This window comes from Aethalodelphis obliquidens, unplaced genomic scaffold (genome assembly GCF_003676395.1).
Source record: "Aethalodelphis obliquidens isolate GAN/ISIS:26980383/991018 unplaced genomic scaffold, ASM367639v1 scaffold30, whole genome shotgun sequence".
Lineage (NCBI taxonomy): Eukaryota > Metazoa > Chordata > Mammalia > Artiodactyla > Delphinidae > Aethalodelphis > Aethalodelphis obliquidens.
This window is the reverse complement of record NW_020837974.1, coordinates 599,387-619,479: the sequence shown is the minus strand read 5'-3', so window position 1 is coordinate 619,479 and position 20,093 is coordinate 599,387. Positions and strand designations below refer to the sequence as shown.

Sequence of the window (20,093 nt, the reverse complement as noted above, 5' to 3'; positions counted from 1 at the left end):
CTGCCCTCGCGCCCTTCCTTCGTGCCGCAGAGAGCTGGGGGTGCCTGGGGAGGCGGTGGGTGAGGGATGCCCCCCTGGCCCTGCCCGGGTGCTGGCCGCACTGCCAGCCCGCAGGTCCCTGGGTGCCCCATAGAGAGTCGTCACAGGGACAAAACCGGCCTTCGTGGCTTGATGAAGCGCCGGAGTGTGACCTAGTAAATTCAGCTATAGTTTTTACTGAAGACTTTTTCCCTTTATTTTTGATTTAAAAACATATCAAAAGACACCCCAGATGCTTAGTTTCCCACTGTGGAAAAGAAAAGAAAACTTGAATTACTAGGCAGTAAGGAAGAAGAGAGAACTTTATTGAGAACACTTGCAGTACACGTTAGCGGAAGCTTCTCAGATTCCAGACGGCTTAAACCTTAACGTTTTCAGGCTGTCTCCCCTCTGTGGGCAGAAGCGGACGGTGGCATCGAGGCGTGTTGCAGGGCTGAACGTCCAGCGGGGCAGGCAGCGTGGGAGGGGACCCAGTACTGCGCCCGGTTCTTTCCAGGAGCAGCTTCCCTGAGGTGCAGCTTGCCTGCGGTCCCCGCACCCTTTGCACTTGGGTGCGACGGTGATTCTCAGGGGCTCCCAGCGGTGTGGCCGTCAGGGTCACTAACGAGAGACGCCTGCTTCACCCTGTGCCCGTTTGCAGCCCCTGCCCACCCGTCCCCCAGCGCCGGGCACCCACTTCCTGCTTCCTGTCTGCGGATTTGCCAGCTCTGGCGTTTCACGTCAGCGGACTCACCCGGTGTGGTCCTTTCCTGACTGGTTCTCACGGAGCACTGTGTGTTCAGGGCTCCCCCGTGTTGCAGCAGGTGTCAGTGCTTCATGCCCTCCTGGGGCCAAGGAGCCGTGTGGACGGACCAAGTTGTGTTCACCTGTGGATGAACAGCTGGGTTGTTTCTACCGCCAGCTACTGTGATGGGAGCTGCCGTGGACACTCGTGCACAGTACTTGTTGGAGCGTCTGTTCCGACCCCTTTGAGTGTGCACCCCAGCATGGAATTGACACTGCACACGCTTGTCCCAGTTGCTTTGCCGCCTAAAGTGCTCATGCGTTCTCGCTCTGTGTGTGTCCCCTTAGCGTGAGGGCATCACCTCACTTCCCCCAGTGGCAGCGTGGCCCTCGGTCTCGGGGAGTCAAGCGTCGAGGTGATACTTTAGTCTACTGGGGGGTCCACTTCCACCAGCTGACCCCCTGCTTGGAGCACTTTTTCTTCCTGGGACCGTCCTCCCCAGGACCACGTTCTGGTTGATGCTCATCTCCCGACTGTCCCTTAATTTGGAGCAGCCCTCCGCCTCCTTTGTCTCTCGTGACGTGGTGTTGTGGGTGGAGGCTGGCTCCTGTCCCTGTTTCGGACCGGGTGGTGCTTCCCCCCCATTAGATTCTGGCTGTGATCCCAGATTCGGACGTGGGGATGCACTCCCTGCTCTGGGGTCTGCGTCTGGACTCCCGTCGGGTGGGCTCCTCGGAAGCCGCGAGTTGCGGGCCGTCCCATCTCTGTGCTGTTGGTCACTGTTCCCGCGGTAAAGCGGTCGGGCATCCTGCTCCTGGCCAGCGAGTGCCCCAGCTTCAGCCACGCCGGGGTCTCGCCTGTCCCAGGCTGCGCGACAGTCGTGTGGGACGAGCCCTCCAGGACCCTCTGCCGGACCAGTCAGCCGGCCTCTGCTCTGAGCAGGGTCCTTCCCGTCTAGTCACTCGCTCCTCCCTTCAGTCCTTCCTTCTTTCCTGTGGGTTCTTGTATTTACTTCATTGCTTAGTTTATGTAGGTGATATTTATGTTTGTTACCGGATGGACTCGTGGATTCTCATTTTTCAATAGTTGAGGGTTACTTACCCGTCTAATGATCTCGATGCTCAAACTGCCCAGGTCGTCCAGTGGGAACCCTTGAGCTGGGTCCCTGTGTCCTGGTGATGTGACCCTGTCATTGTCCTGATGCTTCTCGCCTCCTGGCAGGACACCCTGTCCAGGACCCCGAGGCGCCTGCCTCCTGTGAGGGTATGGGTGCTGGAGGCCCAGGCCTGGGCAGGGTGGGCTGGAGAAGGTACAGGTGCCCGTGGCAGTGTGTCCGCACACACCCCGTCCGCGTCTGAGGTGCTCACGCCCAGCAGGCACACGCACACCACACGCCCCCGTGCACGTTCCCGCCACAGACACTGGGGCTGAAGCCCAAACTCCAGTTCCCACCCGCGCCCACGGGTGCTCGCCGCCTGCCCTTCCCCCTCCCGTCTCCGCGTCCGTCAGGGCAGCGCCCTCGCTAATGTGCTCGGTCATGGTGGTTTAGGGTCGTCTCAGAGGTGCCCCAACACCCCGGCCAAGAGGGAGGTTAGGGCCCAGCCTTCCTTCCGACGGGGTGGATACACAGCCCTCCCGCCAGGGCCCTCCCAGGCTCGGGGGAGTGAGTTACTAAGCACAGAGGACGTTAGGAAGTCGCGTTCGGCGCTGACACCGTGCCTTCCGTGCTGGCTGCTCTCCACTTCTGTGCTCTTGGTGGGGTTCGGAGAGCGTTGCTGCCCAGGAGAGCGGGGTTACCAGGAAACAGCAAAGCTGGCGGACGCCTTGACTTTACCTTGTGCTGCTCCAGCGAAAATCGTGAAACCAGCCTCCGCTCTCAGATGAACGCCCGGGAAGGATGTGTGTGCGCCGGCGGGCGGCTGTGCGCGCTCGGAGCCCGCTGGGGGCGCTGATCGTGGCTTTGCCCCCGGAGCCAGGGCTCTAGGGTCTCGGGTGAGAAGGGACTCCGGGAGCACCGGGTCCAGTCTCTGGTTCAGTAAGAACCCCTTTTGGTTAAGTCGGGGCCTCTGCCTTGTACCTGCCTTCCCCCCGCTGGGCCCTCGGAGCCGTTGTGCCGCTGGTTTTGCAGGTCAGGAAATGGGCTTCCAGAGCTGAGTGGCAGGTGCTGTGCGGGGGCCTGTGTGACTCATGTCTCTGCCCACGGAGCTCTCGAGGCCTCGGTGCTTGCTTGGGTGTGTGTCAGGTGTGAGGAGGACAGGTTTGCTCTGTGATCTCAGGTGAACCAGGGACTGCGGGATGGAAGCTGCCTCTGATTAGCCAGCGGGGGTGGGGGGTGGTTCTGTGAACACCCAGCCAGCCACGGAGTGAGGGCTGCCCCATCCCTGATCAACACTTTGGACCCTCGATCGGACGCAGTTCCCACCCAGATATCCTGATGTCGGGCACCTCTGGGGAAGGACGGGGACTATGACCTCGGGTGGCTTTGCATGGCTTCCGCGTGGTTTGCTCCTACCTGTTGGAGACCAGGGGAAGCCGAGCACACAGGGAGGGGGCCTGGTTCCCGGCTGTGTCGTTACTGCTTAAGGTTTCCAGCGGTCAAGTCAGACTCTTGGGGCCGCGCGTGCACCTCCTGGGTTTGCTGGAGGGTCGGGGACAGGCCCCGTTCACTAACACATTGTCTGTCCCTGTCCTGGCCATCACCACCCTCCCAGCGGAGATGAGAGCAAGTGTGCACTTGACGGAGCCCTCAGTGCTGGGGCTCCTGCGATGGGGACTTGCGGGGGTCAGGGAGCTTAGTGACAGCTCTCACCTCGGCAGATGCGAGTCTGCGTGGAAAGCGAGGCTTCGGTGGGGCTTGAGCCGCTGCAGACGGCGCTTGTTGAACGCAGATACTCTGTCGGAGGTTTGCACTCATCGAGAACTGTTAAAACTAAAAATGGCTCGCTTCCTGTCACTTAAACATTGCTCACCGTCCTCCCGGCGAGGCCAGCCGCGCCCCGTCTTGGTGGTGCTTCTGGGGAGGAGGGGGCCCAGCCCTGCAGAACTGCTGGAAGAGCGAGGCTGTGTGATGCGTTTGCAGTAGAGATTATCCTGGCACCCAGAGAGCGTGCGGCACCCGTGTCAGGCACCGTCCAGGTGCCAGGAGCATCCGGGGCGTGGGCTGGAGTCCCCGGAGTCCTCCGGGCAGTGAGGGCGCCTCCAGACGCTGGGGAGCTTTTTCTTGGTGAGGAAGGGGTGGTCCTGCTGCTGGGGCTCTGAGTGCCCCCCCCGGCCCCTTAGGGAGCTGCTCAGGTGGAGAATTCGGAAGAAGCAGCATGGCTGTACTTTATTGACAAAGACTGGACATTCCCAGACTCAGTTGGTTTTCTTTTTTACGTTTTGACGAGAGGGGTCTGCGTTGTCGTTGTTGTTACCGCTGCGTTCACTCTGCCCTTCAGGAGGCACACAGCAGCGTCCCTCCCCAGGCTGGCAGGAGGTGCAGGGCACCCGGCGTCCTCCCACTTAGCACACACGCACACACACACACGCAGGCGCGGAAAGTGTTCCGCCACCTCCAGTTCACGCTAGCTGTGTGAGTTCTGTTCCTCTAAAATGGCAAATTTATGGCACGTCCCAGTGTCCCCCTCCTTTTCGCTCTCGTTGGCGGTGTCAGAAACGTCTGCCGCATGATCCAGTGTGTGCGGGGGTCCGTGCCCCGTGCTCATGACCCAGATGGATGGACAGCTCTGTGTGTGAGTGGCCAGCGGGAGGGTGCCTTAGGGCCGCGCGGGGCACAGTGTCCGGCCCTTCCCGCCCACCCCACCCCACCCCACCCCACCCCACCCCCCTACACGGCACTGCTGGACTTCACCTCGGCCTGCTCGGTGCTGTCCGGGACTGCCGCCTTGAGGGCCGCGTGGCAGAAGCGGTTCAGGGCGGACAGGCTGGTCTTCTGCTCCAGGTAGAGCCGCAGCTTGTCTCGGAAGGTCTCCCCGAGGAAGCTGTAGACCAGGGGGTTGAGGCAGCTGTTGGAGAAGGCGGCCAGGTTGACCACGTGGCCGGCCAGCGGGTGCGCGTGGCGGGGGGACCTCTGGCAGGGTCCGGCCCCGGGCGGTGCACGCTGCAGCAGGTGCACGCTGATGAAGACGTTCTCGGGCAGCCAGCACACAAAGAAGACCAGGACCACGGCCAGGATCATGCGCAGAGCCTTCTGCCTCCGCGGGCGAAGCCCATGGTGCCGGTGCGCCGTCACCAGGACCCTGACGATGAGCGAGTAGCAGAGGCCGATGATGGCGAAGGGGACCACGAAGCCCAGCGTGACCTCCAGCCACTGCACCTCCCTGACGTCCGCGAAGCAGAAGCAGACGTCCTCGCTGTGCTGCAGGTGCACGGCGGTGAAGGGCACCAGGGTGGCAGACACGGAGGCCATCCAGATGAGGCCGCAGCTCAGCCGTGCGCGGGGCTTGGTGCGGAACGGGCCGCAGCGCGTGGCCTTGGCCAGAGCCAGGTAGCGGTCGAAGCTCATCCAGGTGAGGAAGAAGACGCTGCTGTACATGTTGACCTGCAGGAAGAGCGACATGAAGGTGCAGAGCGCGGTGATGTCGTAGTACTGCTCGTCCAGGTTGAACACCTCGATCAGCGAGTCTGCCACCAGGACGAGGTCCGCGGCCGCCAGGTTGGTGAAGTACAGGTCGGGGATGGTCATCTTCTCCCGGAAGCGGATGTTCACCACCAGGATCAGGAGGTTGCCCGCGAAGCCGATGGGGAAGAGGAAGATGGTGTAGAGGCAGGACAGGAAGAGCCCGACGGCGCGCTGCTGCTGCTCCGAGAGCGCGGCCGAGCTGTTGGCCAGCGCGCGGGGCAGGCCGAGGCCGCTGGAGGAGCCGTTGGAGGCGCCCGGCGGCGTCTCCATGCTGGGCCAGGCGCCCGGAGGGACAGCCGGCCTCTCAGGATTTGCCGCAAGGCTCCCAGAAACCGTTTTTTAACAGGAAATCCCTCTTGAGAAGGAAAGGGGATGCTCTTGGAAGCGAGCCAGGCATCTGGAAAAGCGGAGCAGGCCCCAGGGGCACTTGTGCAACCGGAGGTGGAGGTCGGCGCCTGCGCTCTGGCCTGTGCTTCTGCCTGGCCTCTGGGTCTGCGGCTGTGTCCACGCCACACCTGAGCCCCTCACTCCCGGGCACCTGGGGAAGCAAGAGCAGAGGATTCAAGCCCGGCGGCTCCAGGGCTTGCTGATGATGCGGGACGGGTGCAGCACACGAGCGCGCGGGGCAGGCCTGGACGTGTCCCCTCCGCTTGGAGGGCCGGCCGGCCCTGTGCTGGAGCAGGGGAGTCAAGCGCAGAACACGGCCCGTGTCCTCTCCCCAGGGCTCCCAGGGCCAGTGGGTCTGAGTGCAGCTGGCGGTGACTCGTGCTCAGGCCCCTGCACGCAGCTCAGGAGGGCGCACGGCTGGATGTTCGCGTGGAAGCCTTAGGAGGGTTGTGGTCAGGAGACGAAATGGTTTTATTTCGGCGGCTGCTGGAAGAGAACCAAGACGGGAAGGGGAAAAGCGGCCTTTTCTGGAAGGGAGCGGGCCCAGCACGCTTGGTGAGAGGTGGAGCAGAGGTTTTTTTCTTGCAATAATACAGATCAAAGAAGTCTAGCATTTTCGGCTAACCCTAAGTTTGGGTGCCGAACATGGAACTGTTTTCAGAACATGGAATGAGAGAACATGAGAAATAAAGGTGGTCATTGTTTTAGGAAATAAGATTTGAATTTTTTAAACTGTTTTGACAAATTATTGTAAAACCGAATGTATTTCTCCACTGCTGTTTGCAACCTGGAAACGCTGTGACTTGGAGGCTGGGGAGAGCAACCCTCCAAGACCTCTGCTTCTGACCGTCTCGCCCTGGTGGCCGCTCACGCGCTCGGCCTGACACAGGCTCTGCTCAGCGCGCTCCCCAGAGGCTCTGCGGCGTTGACGGGCCACCCTGGGCAGGATCTGCGGTCTCGGGCATCACGGCTGGGGAGTGGCAAGGTGGCCCCAGCTTTGTGGGGTAGCCCCGTCGGCAGGGCCGGGGCGGAGGAGCCTTAGTGACCACCTTGGAGAGTTTCTGCCTCTCCTGGGAGGTGGCCAGGGAGCGTTTTCAAAGTTGCCAGAGCAGCAGGTGCTTACTGACCTATTGCTTGAAAACAGTTTCTAAAAAAAAAAGGAGGAAAGAGATGGATCGGGACCTTGGTGTCAGTTATTTTAAAAGGGTTCAATAACCTCTGCTTCACTGGGGTTGATCAACTGGATTTTACTAGTTGTGTTGTGTTCTTTATTCATCTTTGGTAGGTATTCCCAATTTGACCAACATAAATGCCATTGTTCTCAGATTCCATCTGTAATGTTTAAAGCCTCTGTTTTTAAATTTCTCTGTAAAAACCGCTTAGAGTATTTGTTTTGCTTTTTAAACGGGGGAATTTTGGCAAGTTTTGGACTGATTCTCAGGAAACTCCAAGGCGAGCAGAGCCCTTGAGACACACCTGCCCTCTCCTGTGCTCGTTACGTGTTGGCCGTCACTTCTTTCCTGGGTAAATGGGTCTTTGATCCTTGACCAATGCTGTTTTCATGGTGGTTTGATGAAAAGATAAGCATGAATCTTACTGCTGACACACTTTCCTCATGAAAGTTGGCCACGAATTTACAAATAGAAAGTTGAGTATAAAGCAGTCAGGTATCATTTTGTTTCAGATTGCCACTGCTTGTCCAGAGCTAGAAGAATGAACCACATTTTGGTCAGATCTACGAGGTATCTTTTGTGTATTAAATTAATCTCGGGTTGGCGGGCATCCTCATTGAGGGAGTAAGTGATGCGCCACCGTCAGAGCCCTGGCGATCTTCTTGGAGAAGATGCTCGTTTGAACAAAACAGGACGGAAAGCAGCTAGCGTTGTTTTCAGCCAGCGTCATGAAGACCCTTCCTGCTGAGCCGCCCTCACTGAACGTGCCCGGTCTGTGCACATCTGCTCTGGCTGTGCGCCGTCTTGTGCTGCGCCCAGCCGAGACATCCAGCCCTGTCTGCCCGGCCCGTCTCCGTCCCGGTGCCGACCCGAACACAGACCCAGAGCCTGGGTCAGTCACGCTTACCTGCGCGGCTGCCGCTGGCCACCTGCGTGTGTCCTCTGAGCAGACCCGTCCCCCGTCCCTGGGAGGGCAGCTCAGCCAGCCTCCGGGATGCGCTCACGGCTGGGGGCGGCAGCGATTCTGGACTTGGGAGTGGAATCGGGACCTTCGCGGGACGCCAGAGAGGAGCGTGGAGGCTCCGGAGGCCAGCCCGTTGTCCTCGGCAGGCAGCCCGGGCGGTTGTCGGCGGTTGTCGGATGGTTGGCCCCTGGCGGCCGCAGGCAGGCTTTATAGGCCCGCGGCTGGCGGGCGGGCACCTCCCACAGGTCCGGATGTAACCCCTTTTTTGCTGGGCCTTTTTCTCCCCCTCTGGCACTGAGCTCAGTCCCACCAAAGAGTCTTCAGGGAAGTTTCCAGTTGAACAGCTTTTTTTTACCCACTGATACAAACCTCTTTTTAAGTTTGAAGGGATTGTAAATGGGTCTTATCTTTTAGATAAAAATCTATCATCCTTTGGTGAAGCTTACATATTGTTGCTTGTTTTAGCAATGGACTGCCTTTAAAACTAAAACTAGATTTCCTAAGTTCGGAGAGTAGTATGTGAATTATACATAGAGAATTTCACCTAGGAGTTTCACAAGACACTTGTAGAAAGAAATGTAAACCCAGCAAGTAGCAGGTATTTTCGGCAGGTGAGCTCAGAGTCGGGTAGATGAGTAGTCTCCGCTCCCCTTCCCTTTGCTCCCGAAGTCCCTGGAGGTGCCTGTCCTGCAGGTGTTGCCTAAGACCTCTCTTTTCGCCAGGGCTCCCGCCCTCCCACTGTGCGCCTGCCCTGGTGCCGGCAGGACCGGCCTGACCCCACTTCCAGTGCCGACTGACGATGCACCCCACCTGCCGGCGGATGGATGTCACCATCGGCCTGGAGAGGCTGGCAAAACCGCCCCAAGCGTCCCCGGACACGCTCAGCTCGGGGCTGAGAGCGCTGCAGGCCCGCCGGGAGAGTTGCGTGGTTGTCATGAGCACTGCATTTTAATCCAGCTCCTACCTTCCTCTTGGGTGTCCCTGTTTTCACCTCGTTGGCTTTTGAAGCTGTGAGACTGAACTCCGAGTGGAGGAACGAAGCACACCGCTGCAGTGTGAGCCCCCGCCTGGTGGGACGGAGTGTGGAGCGAGGGCGGGGTCCCTGAGCCCCGGGGTCAGCGCGCTGCGAACCTTCTGCTCTGTTCCCAGCTGAGTGCGCGTGAGCTTGAAGGTGTTTTTTGAGCGATGCTGACTTAACATCCTTTGGGAAATGTACACGTTTCCACAGAAGACAGTGTTGAATTTTTTATGGAAAAGTACTAGTGTTCAGGGTTCTTTCCAGCTGTGCTTCTAATAGGTTCGCTTTTTAAAGAATGGCGCGATCACATAAATGGGGCTGATTTGATTTGAGACCTGTTTCTGGCCAGCTACACACGCAAGATGGCTTCAACACTAGAAATGCTGGAGACACCATTTTGAGAGCAGTGAGTCATGAGAAAGTACAGTTTCCCCTTGAGTTAAATAAAGGACTAAAACACAAATTCAGACGCTGAAATAGCCGAGTCACGTCACTGAAGCACAGCCGCTCCCTCCTGGCGGGACACACGCCCTGCAGCCCCGCCTCTCGTCCGTGTGTTCCCGAACTCACCTGGGGCCGCTAGGCCGCGGGCCCCCTTTTCTCGTGGCCCCGGGTGGGTAAGTAATGGTCAACCCTCCTGCAGCTGGTCAGCGTGAGGGCCAGCCCACGGTGTTGGGGGGGCGTCAGGCCACTGAACCCCAGTTGATGTTCGCACGGGCAGGGCCCAAGAGGCCTCGTAGACGTTTTCGTGAGGCGAGAAGCCCGTCTGTACGTTTTAACATCCAGCCTTGAAAGAGCGCTTACTCCGCACTGGGCAGCGTGGCGCCCACCGTCTCGGAACCCTCCGTGAGCTCCCTGTCAGGTGAGGCGGTATCCCTGTGTACTGATGGGAAAACCGAGCTCAGAAGGAACGGTACCGGGGCCTCGGAGCTGGGGCTCGGCCCATCTGAGGGCCTCCGAGCCCGAGGTCTCCTCTCCTCGCCGGGAGCCTCCCACATTGACCGTTGGCCTGAAGGGTGCTCGTCTTGGGGCAGAACTGCAGTTCTTGGGATCTTCCTGTCCATCCCCGAACTGGGTCAGCAGCTGGGTGGTGCCCCTCGCCGCCCCTGCCCCGCCTCACACAGCTCTCTGCTCTGTGTGGGGCTGCGGGGCGGGGCGGCCGGAGCCGCAGCTGGCGCTCCCCTCACCGGGCTCCTCGCCTCTCGACACAGCCGTCATGCCCCTGTTGGTGTCGCGAGTCCCGGTCCTGCACGTGCGCAAGTGCGTGTGCCCGACAGCTGCCGGCGTATCTGCGGCCCGGCCGTTTCCCGGAAGGCAGCCCCGTGGGAAGGGTTTGCTGCTCCCCAGCCCCAGCACAGGCGCCCATTGCGCGCATGGCCCCACGGTATTTACGGTATTTACGACTCGAGGCAGCGGCCCGGGGCCCGGCTGGTGTTGACTCTCAGGCAGCTGGCTCCTCTGTGCCGTTGCCAGGAGCCTCCTGGACGTTTCCTTTTGGCCTTTGAGAAGGACCTGCCGGTGGCATGGGAACAGGGGTCTGCCCAGGGAGGGGCTGTCCCGTCCCTGGGGGCTCTGGGTGGAATGCTCTAGAAGGCCAGGCTGCAGGCCCAGGTCCTTGTCCCAGCCCCATGCTAGTGGCCCCAGCAGTGTCCTGGGAGGGGCGAGGAGCCCCAGGAGGTGGCTTCCCACCCCGTCAGCCCCGCTTTATCCCACACACCCTCTCCTGGAGTCAGGTGCCCCCCGCCGCCAGAGAGCCTGTGTGTTTGCTTAGCTCTCGGTTGGCTCTGGAGCTCTCTCTCCGGCTCTGTGTGTCCTCACGGGGTGCAGGATGCGGGCTGAGTGGGGCAGAGCCGCGGGGGCGGGGACAGGGTGGGGGGGCTGGGGGCCTCGACCTTCCAGCGGTCAGCCCCGCCCCCCCTCCGGCCAGAGCAGCCCTTTGTCGTCTCAGGCTTTGTTTAAAGAAAGGCTCCTGCTGCTAAAAAGAAAGTTTGGGAGCCACCAGTTTACATTCTTGTGGCGGGTCCTAAGATGGTTCCTTTAGCCGACATACTTAGAAACGCAGCGTGAGCAGCTCCTCCAGGCTTGGCCGCCGTTTCTTCAGGGAGCCCTGCGCACTCGTGGACTTGCCGTCGCCTCGTCTGGTTCTAAGACTGGCAAGCCGTTGGCGTCTGTTACTGGGAACTGATTGATTGAGGTCCTTTCCCTTCTGGCCTGCACTCCTGCCACACACCGTAGAAAACTGGATGGACTCTAGGAAAGGGCTCTTCTCAGGTGTTGGCACCACAGGCCGAGCAGCGGGTGGACCTGAAGGGAGGTGGGCTGGGGAGTCTGTGTGCCTGCCCCTGGGCCAGGAGGGGCTGTTCCCGGGCGCTGGGGGCACAGGGCTGGGCTTCTGGGAGGCTGAGCACGGTCCTGGCGGGGAGGGGCCGGGTCTGGGTAGCAGCCCCTGGACTCTGGCTGAATCTGCCTGTGGGGCACGAGCGTCCTTGGAGCCACAGGCTGAAGCCTCCCCTGCCGCCCCAGCCCCCAGAGGCGGCCTGTTCTAGCCCCGCACCGTCTGTGAGCAGTCATGACAGTGCGCGGAGACCCTAGGATGGACCCGCGTATGAGGCTGCTCTGCGCCCCGACTAACAGCCCGAGCACAGCTCCCCAGAGAGCCCTGCCCGCCCAGGCAGACAGAGCCAGTGCTCTGGAAGGACGGCTCAGCAAGGAGAATGTCACATCCAGCATCTGGTGGTAAGCGTGTCACACGAAGAAGCAGCCTTTCCACGTCGGCGCCGACGCTGCGTGTCCTGCTGATGGTCTGGGTCGGGGGGCGGCTCACCCCTGACCCCCAGCTCTGTCCCTTGTGGGCGTGCTGCATGGGGTCCATGGTAGAGGTTTCACGAATATGTGAGTAAGTGACAGAGAGGTAGTAGATGTCATTATACACCCAGTACGCCCCAGTGTAGAGGCTGTACCGGGGCCGTGGAGGTGTGTCAGTGCCGCTTCATCAGTCGTGACACCTGGAGAGGGACGGCTGTGCCTGTTTGGGGGCAGGAGATAAATGCAAAATTTTAAAATTCTTTGTATTTTTGTTGTGAATCTAAAAACTAAAAAAGCAAGGCCTTAATAAAAAATTTAAAAACCGAAGCTGTCGAAGGTAGAGGTTTCATAAAGCCAGAAAGATGCCTTTCCTTGGCGTGTCCCTGTTCTCTGCTCAACTGAGAAAACCATGATGTAAACGCGGTGAGACTGATGGATGTAGCCTTGGAAGGAGACTAATTACCTCCCTTGGATTTTTATGTTTCCTGTGTTACTAGCCTTTCTGCACGTACTGTCGAATAGAGCAGATGAGGCTTTTGAAACGGCTTTTTGCCGGTCTATCCAGAGCTCCTGGTGACGGGCCCCCACTGTCCGCCGGGTCACGGACAGCATGACAGGTGTGCGACGGTCACCACGGGCTCACACCCGTCGTCTTAGTGCTGGACACCTGTGCCTGTGGGTGATGTCCTCAGACCCCCAGTGATGCTGCATTAAAAAGACAAAACCAATGTTTGTTCTTGCTGAGATCTGTGCGGCCCCTGCTTCCTGGCAGAGCTGGAGGTCAACCAGCCATGACCGTTCAGGGCCAGGGTATGACAAGCCCATAAAGTTATTTGAGTAATGTTTTTATCTTCAAGATTCCTTCCTTGCCCTTTGGTTGGGGTAGGGGAGAGATGCTGGCCAGCAGACAGGCTAGAACCTTCCACCTGGTCAGGTGTCAGCCCGCACTCACGCCCCACACCAGCCTCAGGTGTGAGTATTGGTTTGGGCTAAGGTGTCATGCTTTTGTATAAACGGAGTTGAAAGCCATAAAGCTCGTTTTCAGTAAGCACCTTCCGGACAGCCGCATCCCTGTTGGCTCTCAGCGCGCCGCTCTGGGTTTCTGCAGGGCTGGGAGAGTCCCCCGCTGGCCTGTGTGGCTTATGTCCACGGGCAGGGGCTCCTACTAGAGCCCCTTCAGGGGGAAGCTGTTGCCGGCCTGCCCGGCTTGCACCTCTGCCAGAGGTGCTCCGACACTCAGCAGGGCCCAGCCACACGGCTGTGGGGAGGAGGGTGGCCGGGAGCCTGCACAGCTCTCCCCAGGCAGGGCCAGCTCCGCGAGGTTCCCAAGCGGCTCGTCCCTGGGGGAGCCTCCGTCTCTCTGCAGCTCGAGCCTGGCCTGCTGGAGGAGAGCCTTGTGGTAGGGGAGGTGGAGGGCGATGGTGGTTAGGGCGACCAGGAACCACCAGCTGAGCGGAGGCCGCGCCCCCTGGGTAGGAGCTGCCTGCCTGGCCCGCTGGACGCCGAGCAGGACGCCGAACGCCGGCAGCGGGACGAAGGCCAGGCTGTCAGCTGGTCTGCCTGACACAGCCTGGTTTCGCAAAGCTCCCCAGACGTGCCCAGGCAGGGCCGCTGCCCCCGACGGCTACCAGGCCAGCCCCCGCGGACAGGACAGAGGGCCCCACGGCAGGAATGCGAATGGCATCGCCAGCTGCACGTCCTGCGTGTTGAGGTAGCAGATGTTGGACAGAAAGGAGAGGACGGCACAGCCCAGGTCGGCCGTGGCCAGGAAGTCTGGTCGGCCGACGGCCGCGAGTGACAGCATTGTCGCTAGCAGGCTGGGGCTGTGAGGTCCAGCAGGCAGGCTTCTGCCCCCCAGCCTGGCGAGGCCCCGGAGGAAGGTGGTCGGGGTTAAAGAGCCCACAGGGACAGAGCCACGTAGCCGCGTAGCCAACGCGACACCTTGCGCGGCCACGACGTCCTCGCTGGCTGTGGACACACGTCATGGGAGCCAGCTCTCACCAGGGGGACCTGGGCTGCCCTAAGTTAGGGACGCCCTGTGACCTCATTGAAAAGTTTTCTGGGTCCCACCCCGATTCCTGAGGAGGGTGGGCGGCCATGGGAAGTGGTGGATCCCGGGCAGGTTCAAGCTGGGTCGCACTGGAGCAGGGTGGGATACAAGGACCCCCCTCCACCTCCCTCGGTGCTGATGGAGCGCATTCTGAGAATCACTATAGCGTGTGCGCCGCAGAAGGGTTCAGTGCAAGGTTTCCAGGATGGGGTTCAAGGATCTCCATTTCCAGCCCGTCGGCGCGTCCTGCGGGTCTCGTGGGGCCTCTGCCCTCGTGACGGGAACGAGCAGCCAGAGTCCACGCTGCTTGAAGGCGGGGTGTCGCCGCCTTTGGAGCCAGAGAAGTTCTGACCAGTTCTGGCCTCTCCCTGGGGATGGGGGCTCTGCTCAGGCCTGAGTCCTGGAGAGGGAGGCCTTGAAGTGACAGTGCCCGCGGGCTCAGCCTTCCCGGCTTGGAAATCATCTTGTTTCCACGTAAATGTCTCCCCTCCACAAACTTCACCTAAATTGATAAGGAGGGAGGGCGCTGCTGTTGCTCAGAGGAAACTGAAGGCAGTAAGCTGGAAACCATTTCCACAGACGCCGAAGGGGGGCCGGCTCCACCCACGGAAGGGCCGCGGCCGCGCTGCCGGTGCTGCGTGACTCGGCACAGGCCCTGCGTTTGCGACGGCGTCCTCGGGCACACTGGCTGCCTGACTGCGGTCTCTGCATCCACGGGTTTGCTGTGGCCCTCCTCCTTGCTGTCTCTGGCACACGCGTGTGCTTGTACACACATGCCTGTACACGTGTGTGCAACGCCGATGCCCTGCCTGAGTGCTGCTTGGTGTGCTGGCTTTGTTTTGACCCGCAGAGAGCACTGCCCACGTCCTCACCCTGCTCTCCACCCCACGCGCGGGCAGGGGTGTCTGGACCCTGGAGCCGCTCGTTCTCAGGTATGTGCCTGGCTTTCTCCGTCCGAGAGACACAGTGCATAGTGATGTTTTCCATGTGCCAGTGCTTAAGGCCGTGAGCGACTGCCAGGATGCTGGGTGACGTCAGAATTAAGATTGGTGACCAGACTGAGAGGAAATGAGTTGGCCTGTCTCTTTAATTAAGGCAAATTGGAAAAAAGATCTCGTGAACATCGACCCCAGGTCGGAAGACGGCATCAGGCTGTCCTGGTGTCTGATCTCCACTGCGGCCGGCGTTTCAGGCCCCTTCGGGCATGCGCCTTGGTCCCTGCCGGTGGTGTGGGGTCAGGGCCACGCAGCTGTGGCTGTCAGCTGTCACCTGGTGGCTGGGCAGGGGGAGGGTGTGTGTCCGAACCTGGCCCCAGAGTGCCTCCCGGCCTTCCCTCCAAGGCCAGGGCCTTCCTTGGGTGAGGAGAACCCCAGTTTGTGTGTGTGTGTGTGCGCGCGCGCGTGTGTGTGCGTGCTAGAACCACTTTAATATAATTATACATACCTGCGAAATCCAGAAAGAAAGGTTCATTCGTGTATAACTTTTCCAGTTAACACCTGCAAGCATAAACAGCGAGGATCTCAGCTTGTAAATTCATCAGGGTCAGAGCAATTGACCAACGTCTCTTTACTGCTGGGCTTACCAGCAGCAAAGTACAGATGAGTTAGTGTCCTTTTGTTTCTCTTCTCTCACTCTCCTTGTCCAGAGACATTTAGTTGTAAAGTTTCAGTGCGGCTCACCTCCGGCCAAAGGTAATCTTTCTAGATAAGTACTCAGTTGCTCTGAATTTGCTTGTAATCATAACCCATTTAACCACAGAAGAACCCCTGCAGAGGCGGAGTTCAAGGTTGCTCTACGATAACAGGAGATCCCCGTTTTGAAGCCTAGCACAGACTAAAAACCGCAGGCGCACCGTGTGTGTAAGACGCGCACTGACTGTCTCGTAAGCACATACTGACTCCTCGTGAACATTAAAAGCAGAGCGTCTAGGACAGTCGGTCGCACAACTCGCACAGCCTGGAAAGCTTTCAGTGCCAACTACCAGTTGGTCGGGAAGCGTGAGTGAGCTTGAGACGCTGTCCATTCCTAAGATCCACCCAAGGGTTGGCTGAGACGTTGGAGCCTCTGCTTGAGAAGGCTGCGTCCTTCCCGCCTTTCCCTCACAGTTTCGTTTTGTTTGTTTACCTTCGGTGGTGTTTGGTTGCACGTGGCTAGAATGCTTTCGATCACTTTGCGAATCAGCAAAACCAATGAACTATAACTACGGTAGGATCTTAAGTATCGAATGGTTGGTCCATTTCAGGTAGCTGGTTGGCAGGCCCCTCTAAGGCCTTTCATTTTTCCTTCTCTGCCTCCCGGGACATCGATCAGAAGATGAGTCTGAGCATCACACCATCTAACGTGTCTAACCAGTGCCTGGTAAAACCGGCTAAAACTGGAATGTCTAGCTCAGCACATTTAAAAATCACCCGCGAAAAGAGGTTCTGCAGGTCCTCACAAAACCTGGAATTTCCACGAAGGTGTCTATCTCTATAATCCAGGCAGTCAGCATTGAAGTTAAGCTTCCAGGAGGCAGTTTGGTCCTGATAATGCAAGCAATCGGTGGTTCAGTTAAAACCCAAGCTTGAAGCTCCATATCCCTGGGTGGAAAGAGAAGCTGGGGACGGACTGAGATGGCTGGTAGACTGCACTGGGGCCCGTGGGACTGAGTGTGGTCCCTCCACGGGAAGCTGGTGATCATAGGGGTCACATGAGATCCACAGCCCACGCCCCCAGAGCAGGAAGTTGAGCCGGCACATCCTCGACTGTAACCTGAAGCCTGAGTATAGGTCGTGGGACAGGACCTCTGCATGCGGGAAGAGGAGGTGGACGAGGGATCTGACACTGGGGGGACGGAAGCTGGGCTCCAGATAGACACAGGAGCACTGCTGCTGGAAACGGCTGGGCCTGAGGTGCTAGAGGGGGCAGTGAACTGGCCACTTGTTCCACCCTCTGAGCTCACTTCCCGAGAGGAGACGTCCTCTCTCTGGCAGGCCTCACTGTTTTGACCTCCATTCTGCTGCTGCTGCTGCTGCTGCTGGCGGCGGCACTTAGCGCTTCAGTTCTTCAACCACACCTGTACCCTGGACTCGGGCAAGTTGATTTTCAGTGCCACCTCCTCCCACATGACATCTGGGTATCGGGTCTTAGCCAACAACGCTTCCAGCACATCTAGCTGCGCCCGGGTGAACGTCGTCCTCTCCCGCCGCTGTTCCCAAGGAGTGGCCGGGTAGCCCATCAAGGGGTGCAGCAAGTCCATGCCCGACATGGTCAGACTCAGCCCACTGACTGCGTAAGGCGGTTGCTTAAGATAAGACATCGTGCTAAGGTTGTTTGGAGGGGCAAAGTCGGCCCAAATCTGGGGGACCCAGCCGGAAGGTCTCGCTTCGCCCGGGGTGGACAGATTCAGAGTCCTGGTGGGTGGGTTTGGAGTGGTGGAGCTAAGGCAAAGCAAACAAACAGAGGTGCTGGTTTACCGCTTTGGAGGACGCAGCTCTTCCACGTTCCACCGCTAACTTAAGAAGAGCGAACCCCAGCTTTACAGCATCATCTTTCTTCCCCCACGCCGTGGGCTTTCTGGCGGGGGGCCGTGGACATGGGGTCCACAGATGGGAGTTGGTGTCCTGGCGTGGCCACGGCTTGTTGCGCCTGGGCCACCTGAACTCTCGGGTCCTGGCCTCCCCATCTGCACAGCGGACACCAGAACAGCCTCTTCCTAGGCTTGGTAAGCTTCGCGGACAGGAAGACCCTGCAGAGCCCCTTGCCAGGGGTGGGCACTGGGGCGCTGGTTTCCCCATCCGGCCAGCCCACCCGGCAGGGCTCCGTTCCCTCTCCTCCCCAGGCACGCGAGCAGAGGGTAGAGTTCGTGGCTTCAAGTACCTTGCAGACCCACATGGATGCCCACGCCTTCCTTTGCTTTCAGAATCCGGCCCGGGGGCCAGGTGTCCTGGCGGGTGGGACCTGGGACCTGGCTCCCTGAGTCCCTGGTCTTGGAGGGCCCGCCTGGCGCAGCATGGTGGGTCTAGGGGCTCCGAGCCCTCCTCCCAGCGGGGCCCCGGCCACACACCTGACCGAGCGACAGCCTCCTCACCAGCCGGGCTGACCAGCTGTCCTCAGCTCCATTCCTGGGTGTATTTGGGAAGATAGCGTGAAACTCTGGAGACGTTTTCTCCGGAAATCGTCCACGATCCCGTCCCACCCCCCCGTTCCCACCCCTCTGTAGCCTGGGATCCACTGTAGCCTTGAGGGTCTCCCCTCCCCTTCACCCCCAACGAGAAGCGGGGGGACAGGGCACAGAGAGGGGTGGATGAGCTCTCAGGAGTCGGGGCACCCACCACGGGCAGACACGGTGGTAGCACTTTCTGCACGGATTTGCTCCGAGCTGACGGTGGTCCACACGAGGCAGTGCAGGCGTGATCCCACCTGACAGCTGAGCTGTGAGTCAGAGCGATGACGCGGGGGTCGCTGGTGGCGTCCAGCCCTGCGCCTGGACTGCCGGACCCAGGAGCCGGAGGGTGTGTCAGCATGTGCCCACGTGAGGTCTGTCATCGGGGGGCATCTGGCCTGTGAGCGCAACCCACGCCAGGCGCCTGGCATCCTGGCGCCGGTCCTCGACGGTCGGCGTCTGGTCTGGCCAGGTGGGGCCTGTTCTCGGCAGCCGCGCGATGCGGCCCGAGCAGGATTCGCCGTGACGTTGGGTCGTTTCTGGGTTTGGGCTCTATGAGCAGAGGTACCATCAGAATTTGTGGGTGGGTTTTCACCTGAGCGTAAGTTTCCTTTCCCCGGTGAGCGCCTGAGGGTGTGCTCGTGGGTTCACAGGGGAAGCGTTTGAGGCACGTGAAGCAGCCAGCATTCTCCCACGTGGCCGGCCACCCGCCCTCCTGCCGGGAGCCTCCCTTGGAGGCTCTTATGTGAGGCTTGGAATTTCCCAGGAAGACAGACCCCCGGCTTGTTCTGGTGCCAATTTCAGACCAAGGGCCAGGGCTTCTGGGGCCCTTCCCTCAGCCTTGCAAAAGGGTCACCAAGGTCCAGCCCCGGGTTCCCCGGGAGTGCCCGCGGCCCGAGCCCAGAGGATGCTGTGCCCTCCGTGGCAGCTCTTGGCCGCCGCTCCCGACACAGTCCTGAGAGGGTCTACAAAGCGGGCCTCGCTCACCAGGATTGCCTGGGTCAGAGGGTGGGGAGACGAGCCCGTCCCAGTGGTGGGGGTTCTGGGTGGGGTTTGGGTGGTCCTGTGTCTACACGGAGCAGGCTCCACGTCCGGCGGGAGTGCGGCCAAGCCCCTCGGTGCTTTGTGTGCTCCTACGCAGTTCTGCAGACATCTCAGTGGGTACGTAGCTCCGGTAGCGCGGTGACCGTCACTTACTAACCACGGCCTCTGTGGACGCGTGCTTCTGAATATTTGCCGTCATGGGTGCTTTTGGGTCCTGAGTGTGAACCTGTGCAGTCAGGGTCGCCCCAGTGGTTCTGTGCGTCCTCAGCTGGCCAGGACAGGGCACGGCCTCTGCCAGGCTCTCCTGCGAGCACTTGTCACCACGCTGCCCTGTGGTCCCATCTGACTCGCTTGCTGACCTCTTGGGAACTGTCTTGGGCTGCGTCTTCTGAAGGGTCTCAGCACGCTGACTTGTAACCCTGAAGGCGCATGAGACGTGGTGACCACCCCCACACCCTTCGTGTCAGCCTGCTGGTGGGAGGGGGCGGGCGGGCCACATGGCTCTCTAGCCCTTTCCACTCGGCCAGTCGCTGCCTGCCTCGTGCCCACCGGCAGGACTCGGCCTTTTAGGGCCTTCCTGGCTGCGTACATGTCCGCTCAAGTCCCCTGTGCTACACAGACCGGGGGCCGAGAGGCCAGGTGCGGCAGCGTGGTTGATGGTATGCACACGGACCCCGGGTCTCTCACGGGTCCTGCCTGGGTTGGTGGCCCTGGGTCACAAGGTGGCGACTTCCTGCTGCTTCTTCTTCCTCCCTCCTTCCCTCTGAGTGTCTGCATAGACTTTTTTTTTTTTTTTTTTTTTTTTTTTTTTTTTTGCGGTACGCGGGCCTCTCACTGTTGTGGCCTCTCCTGTCGCGGAGCACAGGCTCCGGACGCGCAGGCTCAGCAACCATGGCTCACGTGCCTAGCCAGCCGCTCCGCGGCATGTGGGATCTTCCCAGACTGGGGCACAAACCCGTGTCCCCCTGCATCGGCAGGCGGACTCTCAACCACTGCGCCACTGGGGAAGCCCTGCATAGACTTTTAATTCCACGCTCGCTGTTGTTTTTACGCTCAGATAGTCCCAAGCGAGGCTGAGGGGAGAGCTCCCGGTCCTGTTGACACGACCCATTCGTCTTCTAGCTC

The 20,093-nt window shown here is 60.0% G+C and overlaps 2 protein-coding genes and 1 pseudogene across 2 annotated transcripts in view; 1 reads left to right on the top strand and 2 right to left on the bottom strand.

Moving 5' to 3' along the window:
* The window catches only part of CHLSN (cholesin), a 96,594-nt gene that overhangs the window by 33,329 nt on the left and 43,172 nt on the right, over positions 1–20,093 (top strand). The window lies entirely within an intron of this gene.
* On the bottom strand, positions 4,577–6,247 carry GPER1 (G protein-coupled estrogen receptor 1). Its single transcript, XM_027125548.1, has one exon. The coding sequence runs from the start codon at positions 5,652–5,654 to the stop codon at positions 4,590–4,592; it is 1,065 nt and encodes a 354-aa protein (XP_026981349.1). The 5' UTR covers positions 5,655–6,247; the 3' UTR covers positions 4,577–4,589.
* LOC113630341 (homeobox protein OTX2 pseudogene) lies at positions 12,762–18,524 on the bottom strand (annotated as a pseudogene).